Genomic DNA, 15,411 nt, shown 5'->3' with positions numbered 1-15,411 from the left:
TTGGCCAACTAATATATATAATGCCGGGCATGGTGGCTCGTGCCTGTAGTCCCAGCTACTCGGGAGGCTGAGGCAGGAGGATCGCTTGAGCCCAGGAGTTTGAGGTTGCTGTGAGCTAGGCTGACGCCACGGCACTCACTCTAGCCTGGGCAAGAAAGCGAGACTCTGTCTCAAAAAAAAAAAAAAAAAAAAAGAGAGATAATGTCTACAAGGACGTGGCCAGCCTCAGGAGTTTGTGGAAGACCTGCTTGGCACCGATGGTGTATAGAGAACTGAGGGTGGGGGTAAGGGGAAGAGACATGCCCAGGGACTCTGGGGTCCCCTGGTGAGGCTGCACCAACCGCAGAGGAGTCTTGGCTTAAGTGGTTCTGCCAGGGTGAATGGCGACGTCTTTTTCTGTGTGTGCGCGTGCGCATGCAGACGGGGGTGGAGGGCATGCCCAGAGCCTTTTTACTAAGAACAGAAGGCCCAGAAAGAGCCAGAGGGGAGAGGAAAGAGGTGGTGCTTCACAGGCCTTCTTACTTGAGAAATTAAATATAAAACATTGAGCGAGAAAAGGTTAGAATACACAATTACTCAGCACTGGCACCACAAAGCAAAGTCAGTTACTTTTTTTTTTTTAATTAGTTTTCAGCTCTCTGCTTCTTGAGTTTGTTGAAAGCCATGACCTTGTTGTGTTCCATGGGGAGTAGAAACTGGGAGTTGCCCCAGGCCTCAGGAAGCTTATGGGCAGCCGTGACAGCAAAGGATAGCAAATGGCCAGGCTGAGATAAAAAGTATGAGAAAATGAAGCCACCAGGCAAGGGCGCTGGAGTCCTTGGGGGCTTGCACAAGTCCCTGAAATGGGGGAGGGTGCGTTAAGAAGAGCAGAGTGTGAACAAAGGCGGCTCCGCAACCCAACCACAACCTCAACCGCAGGCAGCTGGGCTAGCCTGTGTCAACAGGAGGAGGGCCCAGCTCTGAGGCTCTGAACCAGTCGCCTGCCTTCTACCCTGGCCCTCCTACCCTACGCTGTGTCCTGCAGGGACCTGCAAGTCCTCAGTGCCAACCGCGCACCCTCAGGCTCTATTGGTGGGCAGAGCTCAGTCCATCCTGCCTCACTCCTTGAATTCAGTATCCTTACTGGGTTCCCCCCTTGCCTCCCCAACCAGCAGGTACCTGTGATACCACCAGCCCTAGCCACTCCCCTCCTCCTCGTAAAGGACAGAGGGCTTTCAAGCCCCTCTGGCTTTCTCTGGAGTGGTCAGATCTGGGCAGACACGCCTTCTGCCTGGGAAAAGTCTCTGGCTCTAGAGGGCAGAGTCCAAGGGACAGAAGCAGGAGGCAGCTGTCCAGGGCTTCCTGAGCTCTGAGGGTGAAGGGCAGGCAAGGCTTGGGCAGAAGCCTGGAGCCTGCAGAGTGCTGGGATGGGCCTTCGCTGCTGCAGGTGGCCTGGCACAGCCCCCCAGCGGCACTGGCCATGCAGGTCTGAAGCGTCAACATTCACACCCAGGGTGAAAGTGATGAGCTGTGGGTGGTAGAAACAGTTTTTTTATTTACTTGTTCTTGTTTTTGTCTAGTCTCTAAAATCAATGTCTTATTTATGTGAAGATTCCTTTTAATGCCCAAAAGAAGGTTCTATTCACTGACTCTGCAATTCCATTTCTAGTAATTGAGCTACAAAATGTGGCCAAAGATTTCTGCACAGGAATGGCCAAAGGATTATTTGCAGTAGCAAACAATGGAAATAGCCTAAATGTCCACAAGCAGGGGATGGAGCTGTTAAAAGTGGTGTTTTACAGCAGGGCACAGTAGCTCATGCCTGTAATCCTAGCACTCTGGGAGGCTGAGCGGGAGGATCGCTCAAGGTCAGAAATTGGGGACTACCCTGAGCAAGAGCAAGAACCCGTCTCTACTAGAAATAGAAAGAAATTATCTGGACAACTAAAAAAATATATATAAAATAATTAGCCGGGCATGGTGGGGAATGCCTGTAGTCAGTCCCAGCTACTCGGGAGGCTAAGGCAGGAGGATTGCTTGAACCTAGGAGTTTGAGGTTGTTGTGAGCTAGGCTGATGTCACGGCACTCTAGCCTGGGGAACAGAGTGGGACTCTGTCTCAAAAAAAAGTGGTGCTTTTCAAAGAAACATTGTAGTTTAGCAAAGTGTTCAAGATGTAAGTGAAAAAGCAAGAAAAAAAAACATACATATAACTGAGTGATCCCAAGTATTCTTGACATCGTATATACCTGTGTATATACATACATGAAAAAGAAGGAATCACACCAAATCAAGGGTTACTGCTGGGCAGCAGGATTATGGATGTTTATTTCCTACAATGCATCTACATACACAGAAACTAAGGCTAAATGTTATTAAAAAGAAAAGGGGTATGCCTAAGGTGCCATCTGTGCGTGGGCTCAGGGCTGCTGGAATGGGGACTACTCTGGGCGAGCAGGGAAAGGAGCCCATCCGTGTTCCCCTTCCTGGGAGGGGTAAGCAAGAACAAGCCTGTGCGTGGACACCCAATAAGCATCTTTGTGGGTCTCAGGTCTGCCCTCCACTAGATACCGTTAGGGCACTTGCCAACTCTGTCAGCTCCTAACAGGGGTAGGAGACTGACACACCCACGTAGAGATTTCTGTGCACGGTATACAGGTGAGAGGAGGCAGCAAGTCTGAGACATATGTGGAACAAACTCACGGAAATGCCCACAGGCCAACTCTTGTCTGACTTTCAAATAGCTGACTTCTCCCTCAATCCAAAAAATCATCACTTGTGCTTGCCTCTTGGGTCCCAGGTAAAAGGTGGTGACAAAATGGAAACATCCCCACTTTCTCCTGGAATTTATAGCCTGGTCAGGAACGAGCGGACAGACCAGCAAACACATGATTACACATGGCCGGGCAGAGCTATGGAACAGCAGGCCCCGAGAGGCCAGGAGAGGCTAATGCAAGACCTGCGGCATGGGAAGAGCCACCTGCAGAGAGTGGGGAGGAAGAACGCTCTGGGTAGATGGGGGCCCTGGGGCAGGAAAGAACTTGCATCAGAAGGCCCGGTGAGCCTGCAAGGCAAGGAGGGGATGAGGGGACAGGGTGGAGGGAGGCGGGGTAAGGGCAAGGAACCTGGCAGTGTTTTTAAGTGTGCGGGGTAGCCACCAGCGTTTCAGAAGAATGCGCCACCTGACTTATGTTTTGAAAGCTCACTTCGGCAGCTGTGTGGCCCACATGCGAACAGTAATACAAGCGTTGTCTTACCAGGACAGGCACTTTCCAGGTCAGCTAACCCTCCCGCCAATCCAAGGCAGCCTGTTCCACAGGAGAGGAAAGAGGGAGCAAGTGGGCACATCCAGGGTGCGCTGTGTGGCCTCTCAGGGACTCCTGGGCCCCTGTTGCTGTCACAATTCAAGTGAGAGGTGGGGACAGCTTGGCCGGACTAGAGGCAGGAGATGGAGAGAAGTGGACAGAATCCAGAGATGGCCGGCGAGGTGGACACGACTCAGTGTGGGGTGTGACATGTGGCCAGGCAGCACTAACGGGAGGCTCTTGGAGCTCAGGCTGTGATCAGCATGAACTACCTGGAGCACAGGTGACTTATGGAGGCTGACGTGGCTCTTGGTCTTACCCAGGTTGCTGTCGATCTTCTGGTGATAGGCTCGAAGGTGCGGGTTCTTTGGGTAAGTTTCGGTGCTCGTGGCAGAACTAGCCCCTCCAGGGATGGAGTCTGAATTTAGAAAGAAACACCACGTTAACTAACGTCCCTTGAAATGCTGCTTTAAAAAATTAATGTGGAAAATGGGCGGAAGGAATGAGGGGGTTGGTTCTGAAACCATCCAAAGGGCCGAGGGTGGGCATGGACGAAATGCACACAGGAGCACCGGGCAGGCTCGTGGCCCATGGGAGAGACGCTTCCATGGGCCAGTCAGGGCTCGGCCTCCCTCTCGGCCCTTGGGAGATCAAAGACCTTCATCCTATGGGTAACCTGCTCAGACCCTGGTACATAAGCTCTGCAAGAGAGAGTCACACAAGGAACAAGGCAGTGGAAATGCAACAGTGCAAAACTGCACTGGCAGACAAGGTCTAAATAAAATTTGTTACATTATGGAATGGGTCTTTTCTCTTTTTGAGATCTATTTCGATGCTATCTTTTCACTTAAACAAGCAAAAAATAAATATTAAACAATGCACATTTTGCCCCAAGAAATCTTCCTTGAACCTCAGTTTCTAGGCACACACAGAAAAGCCTGTCACCCTAGTTCACCTCTTTTGGAGAAACATCTCTCTCTAGCCTTAGCGTACCTTCCCTGACACCAGCCTGCTGAAGCCATTCTATGCACGGGGTGATTTTTCTTTTTAGTCTCTTAATTTAATTTATACCACACAATGAAAACTCCCCTTAACTCCTTAAAATTGTGTCTTCTGGGCACACGGTCCTACTCCACTTCTCCAGGGTACAACAGGCCCTCTGCGTTTCAGTTTACACTCACTTCCTTCTGTGGTTCTTGACTTTCTGGACTGAACTGTACCTGTATCAGTCTGTCCTGCCCCCTGGCTCTTGCTCCACCAGGTCTCTACTCAGCTGTGTCAACCACAACTGCGGGGGGGTGGGGGGTGGGGTGGGGGGGTGGGGGGTGGGTGTTCCAGCGCTTCCAGGATGCATCCTGCCTTACTCAAAGGCAGCACAGTAAGTATTTGGCTTCTAGCACCATTTCGATGCGCCTGGCTCTCTAGGGGCCTAAAGAGCCCCGCAGGCCTAAATTCCTTTCCAGATAAGGGGTGTTTCTGGGCCTGTCATTTGAAGTTAGTGGGGTGATTTAACTCAACACATATTCTGTCTTGCACGCTTTGTCCGCCCTGCTGCTGCTGCTCCTCCTGCTCAGGCCGGGGGTGGCATTATTATTATTAGCCTCCTGCTGCTGCTGTGACAGACTACTACAAACCTGTCTTTTAGTTCTGCAGCTTGGAAGTCCAACCCGGGGCGTCTCACTGGGCTAAGTTTAAGGCACTACCAGGGTTGTACTCTCCTGGAGCTCTAGGGAAGAAGCCAGTTCCCAGCCTCTACCTGCTTCCCGAGCTCACCTGCACTTATCCTTCCTCCATCTTCAAAGCCAGCAGCATCTTCAAATCTCTGACTTTGACACTCTCTCTCTTCTGCCTCCCTTTTCTACTTATAAGGGACCTTTGTGATGACATTAGGCCCCAATGAACAACTCAGGATAATCTACCCATCTCAAGGTCAGCTGATTAGCAATTAGAACTCCACCTGCAACCATTATTTCCCTTGCCATGTAACCTAACACATTCATGGGGTCTGGGGATAAGGACATGGGCAGCTTGGGGACCCATTATTCTATTTACCAAAGAAGTTTTCCTGCCATTAGGCCTACACTGCCAGAAGAGCTCAGAGCTACACAGGGCAGGAACCAAAGACAGGCAGGTCCGTCCATCCGTCCTCCCTCCTTCCTTCCTTCCCCCCTTCCTTCCCTCCTTCCTTCCCTTCCTTCCTTCCTTCCCTTCCCTCCCTCCCTCCCTCCCTCCCTCCCTCCCTCCCTTCCTCCCTCCCTCCCTTCCTTCCTTCCTTCCTGCTCTTCTTGCTCAGGCTGGTCTTGAACTCCTGGCCTCAAGCAATCCTCCCTCCTCAGCCTCCCAGAGTGCTAGGATTATAGGCATGAGCCACTGTGTCTGGCCCAGGATAATTTTTTAGAAAATTTTTTGTAGAGATGAGGTTTTGCTACATTGCCCAAGCTGGTATTGAACTCCTGGCCTCGTGCAATCCTCCCGCCTCAGCCTTCCAAAGAGCTGGGATTACTGTTGTGAGACACCACATCCGGCCTGCAAGCTTATTTTCAATGCAACACAAGCCTCCATTTCCTTATTCCACCCTCCGTGGAGGAGGGAGGAAGAAGCCCCACTGTAACACACACCTCCAGCTTCCCCAAGAGTGTGCAAGGTCCCTAATACCCATCAGCCAGCATGTGTGATGTCAGCAGCTGCAGCCCTTGCTGACCATGCCCAGAGGCCATCCCCATTCACCATACCCTCGCAGCCAACACCAAACCTAGAAGTCCCCCCAGCATGCAAGTGTGGGTGTACACAGGTATCCACTCACCTACATCATCCAGCTTTCTGAGGTTTGGATGGCTGGCCTGGTACTTTGCCTCCTGTTCCTTACTTGTACTTACAGCGTCTTTTAATCTTTGGATAAAAGTTCACACAAAAAAAAAACTTTTAAAAAGGAAAATCACTATGACAGTGTCACTGGTCTTTCAAGTAATGGCTATGTGCTGAAAATCAAATGCCTCCTCTGTGCAAAATCCCTTCTGACCAAAGCAGGGATGTCAACAGCCGCCCCTGGGAGTGAAGCTGGCTGCGCAGCAAGCTTATGAAGACCCCTGCCTCAGAAGTGCAGCGGCCACGCAGGCGGCCCTCCCTCAGGGAAACGCGGTGCCTTAGGACCGGGCAGATGAAAGGTATATGAAACCACCACGTAGGCACTGAAGGCCAGAGTCAGCAAACTATGACCTGTGGGCCAAACCCAGCCCACCCTGTTTTTGTTTTGTTTCCCAGTTCTCTTTATTTATTCTGGTAAACACACATAACAAAATGTCACCACCTGTTTTTGTGTGGCCATGAGCAAAGGACAGCCTTTGCAGACAACCATTTGGACCTCAGATGATTAACTCTAAACCTCAATTAAGAATTTCATTCTTCTCATTAGTTGGCCTGTATTCCCAAAAAATTATGTTCAACTATTACTGTTTTTGTATGTTGAATTTTGCCATTAAAAATTTGTTTTTTTCTCTTGTCACACTGGTGCCCACAAAATAGCTTTGATTTTGCTTCCTGGCCCACAAGTCTAGTTTGCTAACTCTTCTGTAGACAGAGACATCTCTGAATAGCTCAGAGTCAGTCAGACTGTGCCTGACACCTCACTGGGCCCCCACGGGTAGCGCAGGTGCTTGCAGCTGGGAGCTGTCCTCCGTGACAGCCTGCTCTCTTCCACCTCCGCTCAGCCTTGTCACTCTGCCGGCAAAGCTGGGAACCATGCTTATTGGAGATTTCTGCCCGCCCTCTGCACAGTGCCACACCCAGCGACCCCGGCAAACAAATGCCCCCTGATCTCTGACCACTCAGGTATCCCAGAAACTCAGCTCCTTCTTCTGCGTTTCCTCTCTTTACCCTTACGTGGATTACGGCAATGCCTCTCAACTTGACCCTCTTCCTTCAAACCCTTAGTCTCCATGGGTGTTGCACATCTTTCTAAAGTAATCCTGACACGCATCTCTCTCTCTCTCTTTTTAATGAATAGGGTCTGGCTGTGTTGCCCAGGCTGGAGTATCAAACGATCTTCCTGCCTCAGCCTCCTGAGTAGCTAGGACTACAGGTGTGCAACCCCACACTCGTCTGATTTTTTTTTTTTTTTTTTTTTTTTTGAGACAGAGTCTCACTCTGTTGCCTGGGCTAGAGTGCTGTGGGGTCAGCCTAGCTCATAGCAACCTCAGACTCCTGGGCTCAAGCAATCCTCCTGCCTCAGCCTACCAAGTAGCTCTGACTATAGGCATGCACCACTATGCGTGGCTAGTTTTATATATATATATATATATATTTTAGTTGTCCAGCTAATTTCTTTCTATTTTTTAGTAGAGATGGGGTCTCGCTCTTGCTCAAGCTGGTCTCGAACTCCTGAACTCGAGCAATCCGCCCACCTCAGCGTCCCAGAGTACTAGGATTACAGGCGTGAGCCACACCGTGCCCGGCCTTTAAAAACTTTTTGTAGATATGTGGTCTCACTATATTGCCAAGGCTAGTATTGGAATTCCTGGCCCCAAACAATCCTCCTGCCTAGGCCTCCCAAAGTGCTGGGATTATAGGCATAAATCACTGTGCCCAGCCTTTAATGACTTCCCACTCGTAAGAGCAAGTCCAGACTCCTGCAGGCCAACGCTCGGCAGCCTCCAGTGCTCCAGAGTACAGCACGGCCTCGTGACATGGAAGGGTTTACCACTGGAGGGTTTCACTCCTCAGAAGCAGCGCCTGAAGGTCCAGAACATACAGCTGGTCCCCTGAGCACTGGGAACCGTGCGTAGCCAGGCTGGGCGTAGGAAGAGACGCTTGATTTGAGTCTGCTTGGCCACCTCCCAGCCACACATCTCAAAGCTGGCCTTCCTCCGTGTGCTGCCACGTATGTGGTGTTAGTCTCATGCTGTTGCCCCGGCTAGAGTGAGTGCCGTGGCATCAGCCTAGCTCACAGCAACCTCAATCTCCTGGGCTCAAGTGATCCTTCTGCCTCAGCCTCCCGAGTAGTTGGGACTACAGGCATGCGCCACCATGCCCGGATAATTTTTTCTATATATTTTTAGTTGGCCAATTAATTTCTTTCTATTTTTAGTAGAGATGGGGTCTCGCTTGTGCTTGGGCTGGTTTCAAACTCCTGACCTCAAACGATCCTCCCACCTTGGCCTCCCAGCACGCTAGGATTACAAGTGTGAGCCACCATGCACGGCAGATGTTGGGTACCTTGAAGCCAACCTCACTGAAATAACTATGGCTGCCTACTAATGGGAAGCCTTTGTCGGGAAGGCTTTGAGTTTTAAAGATGCTTCAAAAAAACCAGAAAACTGACTTTCTTCTGTTTCTATTCTTAGTAGAGACAGGGTCTCACTCTTGCTTAGGCTGGTCTTAAACTCCTGACCTCAAGAGATCCTCCCGTCTTGGCCTCCCGGAGGATTACAGGTGTGAGCCACTGTGCCCAACCCATAAAACTGCCCTTGGAGCCACAGGACCTTAATGGCTTTTATAGCAATGTTAAGGGCTGTAGGGGCCTCCAAAAGTGCCAGGAAGCAGCCTTGGTAAAGAGGCATGCAGGAAACAGAAGGCGCCAATCACAAACTCGCCAGCTTCCCACTCTACAGGCTTGCTATGCTCCTGAGTTTGTGCTAGGAGGATGTCCTAGTCCACAGTGAATGAATATCCTACCTTCTCCTATACTAATTAAAGGTTACCAAAAATTAGGATATAAAACATCTTTCTGATTTATACATTGGGGAAAAAAAAAAACAACTAAAATTGGGGATAAAAGAGTGACAGATATTTAAAATTAGGGTTGAGCTGGAAAATCCAGGACAGGTACACAGTCATCACCCTCCACTTTTTTTTTTTTCTGAACACTGTTTCCAGTAATACCCTCCACTTAAGATGGAAACATTTTACTGTACCTCAGTGATACTGTTTTAAAGTAGTGCTGTATTACAGAATTAAAACAAAAAGAGAGAAATGGCTATGAAACCTGTGCAATCACATTATATCAAACATTTTTCTGGGTTAAATGGAAGCAAAAGGCTACAAAACCAAAGAAATACTGATTACAACTATGAAAATCCCAAGGCTAGGTGCGGTGGCTCATGCCTGTAATCCTAGCACTTTGGGAGGCTGAGGCAGGAGAATTGCTTGAGCTCAGGAGTTCAAGACCAGCCTGAGCAAGAGGGAGACGCTGTCTCTACTAAAAATAGAAAACGAGCCAGCCTTGGTGGAATGCGCCTGTAGTCCCAGCTCCTTGGGAGGCTAAGGCAGGAGGATCACTTAAGCTCGGAGATTCCAGGCTGCAGTTATGATGCTATGTGAGCTATGAGCTATGATGATGCCACTGCACCCTAGCCTGGGCAACAAGAGTAAGACTTGGTAGGAAAAAACCACAAAAACAAAAATTATGGGCTGGGTGTAGTGGCTCACGCCTGTAATCCTAGCACTCTGGGAGGCCGAGGCGGGAGGATCTCTCGAGATCAGGAGTTTGAGACCAGCCTGAGCAAGAGTGAGACCCCATCTCTACTAAAAATAGAAAGAAATTAGCTGTCTAACTAAAAATATATAGAAAAAATTAGCCGGGCATGGTGGCGAATGCCTGTAGTCCCAGCTACTCGGAAGGCTGTAGCAGGAGGATCGCCTGAGCCCAGGAGTTTGAGGTTGCTGTGAGCTAGGCTGACGCCATGGCACTCTGGCCTGGGCAACAGAGTGAGACTCTCTCTCAAAAAAAGAAAAAAACTATGAAAATACTGAATAAGGGGAAAATCTAAATTTTCAGTTTTTGTGCTAGGGTAGGTAAAAAAAGAAAGTATAGATTTCCTATAATAGGCTATGTTGTTTTTCTAATAAACACAGACAGAATGATCTGAGATATAAATAGTAATTTCTTTTAACAGAAACTCAATTCTTTTATCCTTGAACATGTGACACTCATGCCTGTCAAAACCTCATGTATGAATTTACTATATTTCTAGCCAAAACTTCTGAGGAAAATAGTTTAACTTTAAAATGAAAATCAAGGGAGGGCCAGAATCAAGATGGTGGACGAGAACACCGCCAGACAGAGTGTCTGCAGAAAAGACAGATTCTAGTAGAAATTAGAAGAAAGAAGCAAGAAGAGGAGCATACAGCAAATGAGGGTCGGAAGGAGGGGCACCTGAGACCACGGGAGACTCCACAGGAGGAGGTTGCGGAGGAGAACTGGAAGCTGAGACCGCCGGAGCAGCCTGGAGACCAGCGGGAAGGGTAGGTGAGTCAGCCAAGTTTCCCCTGCCCTGCATCTGGGACTGCTGGTGGCCTCCCCAGCGGGTGGAAAGACCTGCGGACACCAGCCCAGCGATGGCCGCCTCCAGTGAGCAGTTAGCGCACACGGCGCCAGGCTCCCAAATCCCTTGGGGCACCTCTGTGTGCACAGACCCGAGCCACGGGGCAGGTGGCTCATTGCCTCATTCTCCCCTCCGCCGACCCTACCCACAGCTGCCCAGAGAGACAATATAGCCACCAGCCGGAGGCACCTCCAGGGAACGGGACCTTCCCATTTGGGGCCCTACAGCTGACTGAGGGGAACTCAGACCATGAGCTCCCTACTCGCCAGCCCTCCCAGGTGCTGCTGGCACAGTGATCCCAGGAGAACAGGGCAGACCCTGAGGCTGAGAGACATCGACCCAGCTTGGGCTCTCCGTGGGCGAATTGGGACTGGCACTCATCTCCCTGGTGGGGATATAGTTTGAACTCTGGGGCCCAGAGGTCAGACCTGCAGACCAGATCCTGTGCACCGAGGTCTCGCATTGCCTGGGGCACAGAAGGGATATTCGAGAACAGCCTACTGAGGTGTATGTGCCTTCAGGGGCAGATCAGCGTCCTAGAGGGCAACCCTCCTCCCAAAGGGAAGCCATAAGCCCAGGTGACGCAGGGAACCTCCCTACTGAGGTGTGTGTGCCTTCAGGGGCAGATCAGCGTCCTAGAGGGCAACCCTCCTCCCAAAGGGAAGCCATAAGCCCAGGTGACGTTCCTGCGCAGGGAACCTCCCCACTGGCATCACAGTCAGGGAAGGCTGGTGGCGTGTGGTCTGGCCTGTTGGCAGAGGCCCAGGAGTAGCTGCAGAGTTGGGGAGGGTGGAAAGAAGCGAGGCCCGCTCCAGACTGCAGGTCTCAGGAGTCTCAGACAGCCCCACCTGACACGCAGACTTAATGACTGAGCCGGGCCATTCCAGCCCCTCCCTGACAGCTTTTTTCCTGGAAGCAGAGAACAGAACTTTGACCTCTGCTAATGACATTGGTGGTGCCTGAGGGCAGGCTTACCCAACCCAGCTCCGCCTAGACTCTCTCCTAGACCAGCCCTCACTGAGGGGGAGAAAAGGACACACCTGGAAGTCCCAGGGCCCCATCGACCACCTGAGGCTCTAGAGTGCCTCTCTACAGGAACAAGAGCTGATAACAGGACATAAAAACAACAGTGTAGCCTGTTCCTCCAAGCAAGCGCCACCTACTGACAGGGAGGACATCCTGCACACCCTTTTCACGGCACCTACTGACTCATTATACAGGGACTGGTCAAATATCACCCACAAACAGCACCTACCTGCTCAGAAACTAAACAAGGCGTGTGAATACCCAAACGAAAACCTAAAGGAAAGAAACAATAACTGATTGACATGGGAAGAAATCAGTGAAGGAACTCCAGAAATATGAAGAACCAAATGGAAAACACACCCCCAAAGAGTAGCACTAGCCCCCTAGAAACAGACACCAACCAAAATCAGGCAACCAAAATGACAGAAGAGGAATTTCAAATGTGGATTGTAAGAAAATTCAACGACCTGCAAGAACAACTCAATAACTAACAAAAAGAAACCACAAAAAGCCTCCAGGACCTGGAACAAAAGTTCAATAAAGAAATTGACACAATGAAGAAAAGTTTAACCGAACTCCTGGAAATGAAGAATCAATTCCGGGAACTGCAAAATACAGTGGAAAGTCTCAAGAACAGGGTAGATCAAACAGAAGAAAGAATCTCAGTGATTGAAGGTAACACCCTCCAATTAAATAAATCAGTCGCAGAGACAGAGCAGAGAAACAAGAGAAAAGAGCAAAGCCTACAAGAGATGTCGGATTAAGTGAAGAAACCTAATGTGATGGTCATAGGGTTACCAGAAGGGGAAGAAGACAACACTCAAGGGTTGGACAAGCTATTTGAAGATATAATAGAGGAAAATTTCCCAGGCCTTGCTCAAAATCTCGATATACAAGTTCAAGAAGCTCAGAGGACCCCTGGGAGATTCAATGCAAACAGGAAGACGTCATGACATCCAGTCATCAGACTGACCAAAATATCAACTAAAGAGGCCCTTCTAAGAGCTGTAAGATGAAAGAAGCAAGTAACATACAAGGGAAAGCCAATTCGAATAGCACCAGACTTCTCTACTGAGACTTTATAAGCAAGGAGAGGCTGGTGACCCATTCTCACTCTTCTGAAACAAAACAATGCTCAGCCTAGAATCTTATTCCCTGCAAAACTAACCTTCGTATATCAGGAGAAATAAAGACATTCTCAGATAAGCAAAGTCTCAGAGAATTCACCAAGACAAGACCAGCCCTACGAGAAGTACTCAAAACACTGTTACACACGGAAAACCATAATAAAAACTCACGAATATAAAAACAACCAAAACCCAAAGATTAAAGGCCAGATATTACAATGGCTCAAGAGCGAAATCAAAGCAACAACATCCAACCCAACAGAATGAACAGTAATCTACCTTACCTATCAGTTCTCTCAATAAATGTGAATGGCTTAAACTCTCCACTCAAGAGACATAGGCTGGCTGAATGGATAAGAAAATACAGGCCAAGTATATGCTGTCTTCAGGAAACACATCTAACCTGCAAGGATGTATATAGACTAAAAGTAAAAGGGTGGAGATCAGTATTCCAAACAAGTGGAAGCAAAAAGAAGGCTGGTGTGGCAGTTCTAATTTCAGACGATTTCGTTTTTAAACCACCAAAGTAGTGAAAGACAAAGAGGGTCATTATATAATGGTGAAGGGCACACTTCAACAAGAAGAGATAACAATTTTAAATATATATGCACCCAACTTAGGTGCACCTAGATTCATAAAGCAAACCTTACTGGAGCTAAGCAAATGGATTAATAGCAACTCCATAATCACCGGAGATTTCAACACCCCACTGATGGCACAAGACGGATCCTCCAAACAGAAAATTAATAAAGAAATAATGGACTTAAACAAAACTCTAGAACAATTGGGTCTGACTGACATTTACAGAACATTCTACCCAAAATTCACTGAATATACATTCTTCTCACCAGCACACGGGACATTCTCCAAGATTGACCATATCCTAGGACACAAAGTAAACCTCAAGAAATTTAAAAAAATAGAAATCATACCATGTATCTTCTCAGATCACAGTGGAATAAATGTAGAAATCAACTGTAACAGAAACTTACATTTCTACACAAAAACGTGGAAATTAAACAACCTCCTACTAAATGATTACTTCATAAATGAAGAAATCAAGATGGAAATAAAAAAATTCTATGAACAAAATGAGAATGGAGAGACAAGTTATCAAATCCTCTGGGACACAGCTAAAGCAGTTCTGAGAGGACAGTTTATCTACATAAATGCCTATAACCAAAAGTCAAAAAGATCACAAATAGACAATCTAATGAAACGACTCAAAGAGCTGGAAAAAGAAGAACAGACCAGCCCCAAACCAAGCAGAAGAAGTGAAATCAACAAGATCAAATCAGAACTAAACGAAATTGAAAACAGGGAAGCTATTCAGGAGATTAATAAAACAAAAAGTTGCTTCTTTGAAAAAATAAACAAAATTGACATGCCATTGGCTAAGCTAACAAAAAGCAGAAAAGAGAAATCTCTAATAAGCTCCATCAGGAACAAAAAAGAAGCTATCGCAACTGATCCCAAAGAGATACAAGATATAATTTATGAATGCTACAAAAATCTTTATGCATACAAACTGGAAAATGTGGAGGAAATGGACAAATTTCCAGAAATACACAGCCTCCCTAGGCTCAACCAGGAAGAAATAGATTTCCTGAACAGACCAATCTCAAGAGCTGAAATAGAAACGGCAATTAAAAATCTCCCTAAAAAGAAAAGTCCCGGTCCAGATGGTTTCACACCCAATTTTTACCACACTTACAAAGAAGAACTAGTACCTATCTTGCAGAAACTATTCCACAACATCGAGAAGAACGGAAACCTCCCCGACACCTTTTATGAAGCGAATATTACTCTGATACCAAAACCAGGAAAGGATGCAACAAAAAAAGAAAACTACGGACCAATATCCCTAATGAATATAGATGCAAAAATTTTCAACAAAATCTTAGCTAACCGAATCCAGACGCTTATCAAAAAAATAATCCATCACGACCAAGTGGGCTTCATCCCAGGGATGCAGGGATGGTTCAACATATGTAAATCTATAAATGCAATTCACCACATAAACAGAAGCAAAAACAAAGACCACATGATTCTTTCCATAGATGCAGAAAAAGCTTTTGACAAAATTCAACACCCTTTCATGATACAAACACTTAATAAAATAGGCATAGAAGGAACGTACCTAAAAATGATACAAGCCATATATGACAGACCCATAGCCAACATCATACTGAATGGGGAAAAATTGAAAACATTTCCACTTAGAACTGGAACCAGACAAGGCTGCCCACTCTCTCCACTTCTATTCAACATAGCGCTGGAAGTCTTGGCTATGGCAATCAAACAGGGAAGTGGAATTAAAGGTATCCAAATAGGGGCAGAAGAGATCAAACTTTCACTGTTTGCTGATGATATGATATTATATTTAGAAAACCCCAAAGATTCAACCAAGAAACTCCTGGAACTGATAAATGAATTTAGTAAAGTCTCAGGATACAAAATCAATACACAGAAATTAGAGGCATTCATATACGCCAACAACAATCTAATTGAGAACCAAATCAAAGACTCAATTCCCTTCACAATAGCAACAAAGAAATTAAAGTACCTAGGAATATACTTAACCAAGGAGGTAAAAGACCTCTACAGGGAGAACTATGAAACACTGAGGAAGGAAATAGCAGAGGATGTAAACAGA

The 15,411-nt window shown here is 47.5% G+C and overlaps 1 protein-coding gene across 2 annotated transcripts in view; it reads right to left on the bottom strand.

Annotated features, from left to right (window-relative positions):
- SNAP29 (synaptosome associated protein 29) overlaps window positions 1–15,411 on the bottom strand; it is a 34,224-nt gene that overhangs the window by 2,212 nt on the left and 16,601 nt on the right. Inside the window, exons 3-5 of one of the 2 annotated variants that reach the window (XM_075996759.1) lie at window positions 6,087–6,172; window positions 3,603–3,701; window positions 227–2,958 (exon numbers count right to left, since the gene is read on the bottom strand). In XM_075996759.1, the coding sequence (XP_075852874.1) occupies window positions 2,891–2,958; window positions 3,603–3,701; window positions 6,087–6,172 (253 nt within the window). In that variant the 3' untranslated portion in view covers window positions 227–2,890. Of the gene's footprint in view, window positions 1–226; window positions 2,959–3,602; window positions 3,702–6,086; window positions 6,173–15,411 lie in introns of those variants that run through there. The other variant, XM_012776679.2, reaches the window with a different exon arrangement.

The sequence above is a fragment of the Microcebus murinus genome, chromosome 22, assembly GCF_040939455.1.
Source record: "Microcebus murinus isolate Inina chromosome 22, M.murinus_Inina_mat1.0, whole genome shotgun sequence".
NCBI classification, from domain to species: domain Eukaryota; kingdom Metazoa; phylum Chordata; class Mammalia; order Primates; family Cheirogaleidae; genus Microcebus; species Microcebus murinus.
The sequence above is the reverse complement of the archived record's forward strand: the minus strand, read 5'-3'. Positions and strand labels throughout refer to the sequence as shown.